The 8,816-nt window shown below is 44.3% G+C and overlaps 1 protein-coding gene across 2 annotated transcripts in view; it reads right to left on the bottom strand.

Annotated features, from left to right (window-relative positions):
• Positions 1-7,400, bottom strand: part of epas1b (endothelial PAS domain protein 1b) — a 29,589-nt gene extending 22,189 nt beyond the window's left edge. For both annotated transcript variants that reach the window (XM_019860119.1, XM_019860121.1), the window contains exon 1: positions 7,001-7,400. In XM_019860119.1, the coding sequence (XP_019715678.1) occupies positions 7,001-7,026 (26 nt within the window). In that variant the 5' untranslated portion in view covers positions 7,027-7,400. The remainder of the gene's footprint in view (positions 1-7,000) is intronic.
• Positions 7,401-8,816: the final 1,416 nt, after the last annotated feature.

Below are 8,816 nucleotides of genomic sequence, written 5' to 3'. Positions count from 1 at the left end.
AGAGGACGATAATGGCGGCGCACGCAGCCTGATGAAAACAATATGGTGACGTCGGCTCTGGTCTATGCTCACTAATGACTCCGTGGATGGCGTTTGGCCCTTTGTGTGTGTGTGTGTGCGTGTGTGTGTGTTAGACGACAGGGGATCAAGTGTATTGATAACCAACACGTGTGCAGTTTCACGTGCACTCATTTACACGCAAACACGCACGCACACCATAATTCATGTGAACGAGCAGAGTGAAATGGGACCTTCACCTGCAAGAATGTGCTCCAGTGTTTTACATTCAAACACACACACACACACACACACACACACACACACACACACGACCTTGTTCCTGTTGTAATTATATATATTTATATAAAACTCCCAAAACACAGCAGGTGTGTGTGTGTGTGTGTGTGCGCGTGCTGCGTGTGTGTGTGTGTGTGTGTGTGTGTGTGTAAATTGTTGCCAGACTTGTTTTCAGTCGGGAACAAAGTGAAACAAAATGTCGGTGAGGGATGCCAAAACACAATTGCCTTGGATTCAAAATGGCCGCTTGTGCTCCAAACTTAGCGAGCCTGCCCAATGTGAGCAGTTCTTCGCAAAACAGACTTATTTCGTGGTCATGTTTTGTCCTTTACAATTGTGAAAGATTCCTATTTTGGTTTGGGAAAGTAGGGTGGTCATGCACAATTGAAAAGCGATTAAAAAAAACAAAACAGCAATTACTCTAATAAAACTGGTCAAACATTTTTACAGAATTGTTTGAATCAGAGATCCAAGTACACGTTTCTCGATGACTTTTTAGCACTGACCAACAACCAAATCTGTCCTCGTTATTTTTTTCCCTCTACCACATTATTCCTTAACAATAAGAATAATAATCTACGAACAATACTATAATATGCAGTCAAATAATAGGCAGTCCAAAAAAAAAAAGTATCTCAAAGCCTCATATGGGAGGAAAAAAAATTCTAATTTCAACATTGAAAATACATTTATTGACTCATGAAGCCATCTCGCATTCATTTGGATTGATTTTGTGATTGACTACATCAAAAAAATATACAATCAAGTCCAAGTGGGCATCAGTTCATGTAATGTGAACAAAGACAAAAATAACACACATTTGCTGCTTTTCATTCTAAATACAATACCTTGCTCTCTCTCATATTTTACACACCCACACGTGCGTGCGCACACCTTTCCTTGCTTGGAGTTGGCTTTCCTGCACTTTAGGGCCTGGCCGACACAAACAAACACGGCAACAATACAACTCGGGCTATCTGTGATCCCGTGGAACACGGCGTTCTGGAAACACAGCCAACAAAGACACACACACACACACACACACACACACACACACACACACACACACACACACACACACACACACACACACACACACGCAGCCAGACAAACAGCTATCCCAGTGTGGGGCCCCAGATTGAGAACGATGTAGGAGATTGCTAATGATTGCGATAGGCCATGAGAGCGAAGACAAGGGCGCTCGCGCAAACACACACGCACACATTCATATACACTTACACACATAATCACACAAATAAACAAACCCACACAAGACGGGCCGATTGAGTCCAAAACGGAGGCTCTTGGCCGGGGACGTGGGGGGAGGGGGGGGGGGCACAGGTGGCGGTCATCAGCCAGGCAGCGAGGCGGAATACCAAACGAGAAGATGCAAGGGCGCCGACGGAATCAAAATACACACACTGATGGACGCACTCTTGCACACTGACGTTCCGCAACTCTCTTTTCGCCCACTTGCACACGCCGCATCCTTGATGCCCTCGCACGCACACACACACACACACACACACACACACACACACACACACACACACACACACACACACACATATATGGATATTGGTCCCGACTGGTGTAATGGCGCACTTGCGCAATCAAGAGGCCTTGGCATCGGGAAAAGGCGTCAACGTTTCTCACATGTCGACTTCAAGCCTCGTTACTTCGCTCTCTGCATTTCATTTCACGCTTCCTGATTGCGAGCACACGTTGAAAAACTCTTTTCCCGAGATGTTCCGCCAAAAAATTCATGAGAACATCTCCCAACGCCGAGCGAGCACGTCTCGGTAATGGGTCCAGGCCGGTTGCTAATTAACAAGTCGGGTCGCGTGACGTCAGGCTGAAAACGTGCGCGGTGAGAGTCCGGAGGACATATTTCATATTAATTCCAGGCACAGAGGTAAACCGATAAGCACGTCACAACGCATCGGCCTTTTGTCGGGACTTCGCCGACGCTGGGGCTGTAGCTGGCCAAGATTTTTTTTTTCTAAGACATGATTCTTGGTCTATCACTCAAAAAATGAAATGTACATTTATTTTGCATTCACGTGTATTGCAAAATTGTGTTGTGATGACAATTCATTCACCGATTACAGTTGCTAGTTTGGTATCGCTTTATGACGCATTGAACAAATCGTTGACTTGTTCACCAAAACTGGTCTTGAGAAGGTGCAACAATTAATCGATTCATTGACAAATTATCGATGAGCAAATAAAATCAACAAATACAGATTTTGTTGCTTTTAACTTGAAATTGTTTCTTTTCAGCTGCTCAATAACAAATACAAATTTAGAGATTTCTGTAATCTTCCCTGAAATCAAAACGATCTTTGTCTTGAATCCAAATAAGATCTGCTTTTACTTTGGAAAACAAAGATCCACAGTATTGCCCATTTGGTGGCTCGTTCTGGACCAAACCAGGAAGTGAATCCGATTGAATTCATGTTTGTTCATTTTTTTTTTTTTTTTGCATTTAGAAAGAATGTCCCCGTTACGCCTTTGGAACAAAAGACAAAAGGGACGGAAAAGGAAAATTGGGCCACCAAAAAAAAAAAAAAAAAAAAAAAAAAAGAAAGTTGGTGACTGCTGTAAGGTGATGGAAAAAAATATTGATCTCATATGGGTGCTGACAAAAAAAAAAAAATTAATGTGACCCCTCGTGTACCGTCTGCACAAGGCATCAGGAAAGTCATCACAACACTTTGCATATGCTACAGCCTTTATATAAAATGAGTATTTCATTTTTTTCCCTTTCTAATTTATGAATACTAAAACAATAAACAAAATAAAAACGAGGGGAGATTGTATTTCATAAGGTTTCACATATTCAAAGGATCGTCTTGCTTTTCAGCACAGGCTGAATGAAGCTTTCAAACAAATGAAGATTTCCTTGAAACAAGGCCGAAGCTTTCACATTCGGGTTCGGCGGCCAAATGAAGGTTTGAAATAAGAGCGAAGGTTTCAAATTAAGGTTTCGAGACAGTTAAAAAGGAGGCTTTTAAGGTTGGACAAGTCTGCTCAAGAGGGTAAACGAGGGTCGGGGTCTCAAAAGGGGGCCCGGAGGGTGAGAATTTTTAAACAGGAAGCGCTTTTCAAAATAGGGTTTGTAGATGAGGTCAGGAGTCAATTCAACTGTATTTCTAAAGCACTTTAAAAACAACCGCCGCTGTTTACAAAGTGCTCCGGCAAAAAGAATTCATGCAACAAATCATAAAACAACAAATAGCAAAGCACAAACACACTCAAAACCAATTCTGATGAGGAGTCAAAAGCCAAAGAATAAAAATGAGTTTGAAGGCGAGGATTCAAGATGGGCAGCGAGGGGATTTGCCGAGCGTTCAGCGGGGGAGTCGTTCCAAAGAGAGGGACCGTTGTCGGTCGGATGACTGTCATGCACTTGGGACTTTGGAGTCAGCCAATCCTCCATCAAGCATCTCCAGTTGGTCCAGAATGCCGCTCTTGATGGGACTCGTAAGAGGGAGCATCGAACTCCTACTCTGGCATCCCAGCTGATGAAGATGAAAGAGGGATTCTAAAATGAGAGTGTGAGGCCCCCGGTTTGTGTTTCAAAGGAGGGCTTTTGCCTGGTTCACTGTTTTAAGGACTTGTTTTTCAAACTGTAGGGTATCAAAATCAAGTTGGGTTTTTTCAAGCCAGAGTTGGCGTTTTAAGCATAGTTTGGAGTTTCAGTCTCACAATAGGGTGAGGATTTGAAATTCAGGTTTTAGGATTTGGGTTCTAAACGTGGTTTATGGTTTTGAGCAAAGATGATTTTGAAGTGAATCTTTCTGACGTGCTCCCCAGTGGGCACTCGAATAATGAGAGGGGCGGCCTGATGTCGATGTGGGCCAAAGGGATCAAAGCTCGCCGCCTATCGCCGCCTTCTGGAAGCTTCTCCCGGGCGACGACGCAACTTCCCGTCGGCCCGGCGCCACTTTTGATCAACTTGTCTGTCGTCATGCGACACCTTGCACATTCTGCCCTCGGCTTTCAACTCCCGTTCGCAAAACAAAACGCATTTGTCTGATGGGGGGGTAAAAATAGCGCCAGTGATGCACTCCAGGCTAACTTGGACGCACGCGTACATGGCACGCTTCACACCAAAACTGGCAACACAACTCAGCCAGGGAGTGGCATCCCATTGACAAATTGAGGAATCTGAAAACACTTGATTTTGTCATGAGATGGATTCCAAAACCGTTTTTGCATCACTTGATTTCATCCTTGCTTTCATGACACGACACCTACGGGAGACGCTGCACGAGGACAGGCGAGTGCCATCCGAGTGCCATCCGAGTGCCATCCGAGTGCCATCCGAGTGCCATCCGAGCGCCCGGACTGCAAAAGCTTCGAATGCAAATGTGATTTATATCTTCATACAAAAGGGGTCTCTCGGATGGATTTGAAAAACTTTGGGATTGTACCGCCGACATTGACACGGGGGGGGGGGGGCGCCTCTGTCACCAAGAGGAAAAAAAAATATTGGAATGCGCCATATGCGGTGACCACGATTAAGAGACTCTCAGGCCACGCTGAGCCTGCCAGTCATGTTTTTTTTTCCTCATTCAGATCATTTGATTCTTGGTTGTCGATGTTTTTCTCGGCTCTATTTTGCTGCATCTGCACCCATACGGTGACAACAAAGGGCTTCAAGATATTCTGTCGCATCGCTCTTTCATTACACAACCGCCACAGTTATGCTTCTTTGTCATGTAAACAACAAAAGTTGCGTTTCAAAGATGACGCCGCGAAAGCCGTTACGAGTGCGCAAAACGGCTCGTCATGTCACACGTGGAGCAACGAGAAAGGTCACGCGACGTTGGCGCTAACTTGGCGTCATCCCGGCAGGCAGCCGGTCAACTTCCAAGCGTTGGATGCTGCCGTTGTTATCGCTAGCTTCACCATAGCCACCTTCAACTGGACCCCCGATGGATATCAACTCCACGAATCGAGTCCAGGGAATCTAACATGGCCTCGCACATTTCAGGGAATCCGCCAGCTTCCCTGAAATGGCCGAAGGCGCCCATGAGGAGGAGCAATGAGCCACAGAGGCTCCAGTGTGTGTGTGTGTGTGTGTGTGCATGTGTGTGTGTTGGAGGAGTTAGTACCTGCTCTTCACAGGCGGTTCAGTGGCAACAAATGCGACCTGATTGCGCGTCTTCAAAGAGACAACAAACAACAAAGAAGAAGATGATGTCCTCTCCGACGTGAAGGACAGACTGAACCACGGCATCACAGCCACAAAATCCATCCAGAAGCTTCTCATGCAAACAACCAACGCATTCTATTGAGAATTATTTTTTTAAACAGGTCATTTTCATGGAATGTCACTTTTAATTTCCTTCCTTTCATCTTTTGTGTTGACTGGCTACAAATCAAATCACGAAAATGCCGTAATGTGTGTGTGTTGGGGGGGTCGGGTCAACACCCACACTTTTGCTGGTCAAAGTTGTATAACACCCACACAGTTCTACAGGTAACAAGACTTCACAGCCAGACCTTTTGGTTTTTAATGAGGTGAAACGGTTCAAGATCCACATTATTTCCCAGCTGAAAGGATTCAACACCTACATTTTTTTCCCCACCCACAATTCAGCACTTTGACTTTTGACACACCCGCTAAAAGGGTTTGACACATTTGACAGCTGAAAAGGGTGGAACATCCACACACTTTCTCCTCATGCAAAGGTTAACCACCCACATGATTATTATTCCAACCGACGGCTTTGACACGCATATAAATACTCTCAAGTATTACAGCCCAATCAACATTTCGATAAAAGGGATTTTAAAAAACATAACATCTAAAAATGGACAAAGCCACAAGGACACTTTTGAATTATTTTACAGCTGCTCCTTTTCGTTTTTTTTTTTTTTTTTAAACTCCACAAGAGACCTTTATCCATGAACGTAATATCCTCCGAAGAGTGCAAAGATCGTATATTCGAAGCCGATCGTGGAGTCGGGCAATAAAAAAATTAATTGTGTTTGATATTTCAATGTTTTTTGGGGAGGGGGTCGGGGACGATTGTGAGCACATCTTTCACCTTTCTTCTCCTTATAAGGATTTAGAAATCAAACTCATAATCGACTGCCTCGGAAGCTTTCATAAGAGCAAGAAAGACGCGCCGTTGTCGCGAAACGAAGCATCAAAATGAGAGCTCGTTTGCTACTGGAGGGGAATCAGGTGCAAATATTCAACCTGCATCATGACGCAACGCGAACTCAAAGAACACAAACAATCGACGGAATGATGACATGGTTCAAGGGTTGTGACGTCAGACGTTTTGCGTTCGTTGGTTTGGGCAGTTGGGCTTCAGAAACGAACTTTTTTGTGCCCCGAAAAAGTTTCGCTTGATCCTTTCTACCTCCGCGTCTGCGCATTTCAAAGCCACGCTCGCGCACTTGAAAGCAAACAAGAGCGGCGTGACACGTTTTCCTCATCCAAATGGTTTCAAAGACATTTCTAAATCAACCCAACGGTACTTCGAGGTCACTTTCAAAAACAAACCGCTGTACACGAAGCAGACACAAGTCATATCACAACAAACAATAACACCACAAATTAATATCCGGTAAAAAGCACAAAAACAGTCCCAACTACAACCAAGTCTCATGCTGAGTCAAAAGCCAAAGAACAAAGATTGAGTTTAAAGACGAGTTTTAAATTAACTCAAAGTGGTCTTACCTCTTTTTCTCCTTGTCGGCTGTCATCTTTTCACCAAGTCCGCCAAAGTGTCCAAACAACCAAAAACAGAGCAAAAAATTGAAATTAAAAAAAAAAAATCATAAAACACACTGAAGGTAAGATTTCAAAGTGCGTGTCCGGCGCTGACGGCACGACTTTAGTCCGCTCCAAGAGTTGAAGGTGAGTCGGCTCCGAGCGCGACGGAGGGTCGCCGGTCACTTCTTCTCTTGGGGAACCAGGGCCGTACAGTCTCAGAACACTGCCGAGGATTGTACAGCCTCTCCCCGCAGAGGAGCTCCACAAAGTGCCGCCGAATAAAAAACACACGCCGACGTCGGGACACTGCAAGGCAGCAGCTCGGACCGACCGAGTCTGATTTTCGGACTGACTGAGTGAGTGAAGGCAAAATGTGACTGGCAGTGGAGTCGCAGCTCCGGACGTTCATTGGCTGTAAGTCACACATAGGGAACGCCTCCACCAAGCTGGCCCCGCCCCTGAAAAAAATGCACTTGCATGGTTTTCATACGACGGGAGGTTAGAAACGTGCTTGTTTATTCCCCCCCCCCAGTGATATTTCATCATTACAAAGTTATGCCAAGTACTTTTTTTTTATATTTAAAACAAGTACATACACTTATTGAAAAGGAATTCAGACGACCGCAAAGTTCCAAGGTGCTTGTGCGTTTTCCGGACGACACTAGTCTTGATTACACATTTTTGATTGTCATTGTGACGCATTTTTTCCCCCTGGTAGGCTAAAATGAGATCCCGCAGGTTGGGGTTGAAGCCGCGCTCATCCCAAAAATGATGTTGGCGATCAAGAAAAAGATTCAGAAAAAAAAACAAAAACAACCCACACACCAACATGAGTTGTTTGATCATGACGTCATGAGATTTAATATGTGTGCAAATGAAAAATCGATTGTCTTCCTTTGAAGGTACAGTACACATGGTGCCGAGGAGGAATTGAAGTCAATGCAAACTCCAGCGAGCAAAAGACGAAGGCTTGACCAATGGAAGGAGGCCGATGGGAGGAGAGCAAGTTTGAAAGAAACTCCAGCAAGGTCCATCTGTCAAGTATACATTCTTCATATTTGGACAAAGTCTCGAGCCGAAGGAGAAGCAGAAGGGGCAGCTGGATGTTGCCAAATGGGTCATAAATTGATAGACTGCCAGGGTGTTTTCCCACATGGCTTCTGGACACTTTTTGTGGGTATTCTCATGCTCGACACATTTCAAGCTACCATGACAAGTCAAGTTACATTGGGGGGATATTCAAAAGATTCCAGGGACTGAATTTTGAAAACATTCATGAGCTGAGTTAGCGTTTTAAGTGCATATCATCAAATCCAATTTTTTTTTTTTTAATCAGGATAAACATGGCTACAAAATAGTTTTACGTTTACCTCAAAGTGGTCATTGATTTGGCTGTCTCGATGCAAAGTAAGCATTGGAAGACGGTAAAGCGGCGTTCCGACGATCTTGTCATTGGGGAATCCCCGATTTGATTTTTGACATTTCAAACAAGTCGGAAACAAACAACAACAAGTAAAGCCGTCGGTCTGGTTTCAAGCTCAACAGCAGAAGGCATCCCAGGACTCGGCTGATTTGCATACATGTGATGTTGTTTCATTCCCCAAAAATGGAATCTTCTTTGGGCACAGTACAATATATGCCAACCATTTTCACCAATTGAAAAAAAACTTTTTTTAAAATAAGCTGCTGTTGATCAACCTGCATTTCCTCGCTGGGATTTCTAGTGGGGCAAAAAAAAAAAATATCACATGGAATGGATGAGTTCAGCCACTTTTGCAGC

The sequence above is a fragment of the Hippocampus comes genome, unplaced genomic scaffold (genome assembly GCF_001891065.2).
Source record: "Hippocampus comes isolate QL1 unplaced genomic scaffold, H_comes_QL1_v1.1 scaffold39, whole genome shotgun sequence".
Classification (NCBI taxonomy): Eukaryota; Metazoa; Chordata; class Actinopteri; order Syngnathiformes; family Syngnathidae; genus Hippocampus; species Hippocampus comes.
The sequence above is the reverse complement of the archived record's forward strand: the minus strand, read 5'-3'. Positions and strand labels throughout refer to the sequence as shown.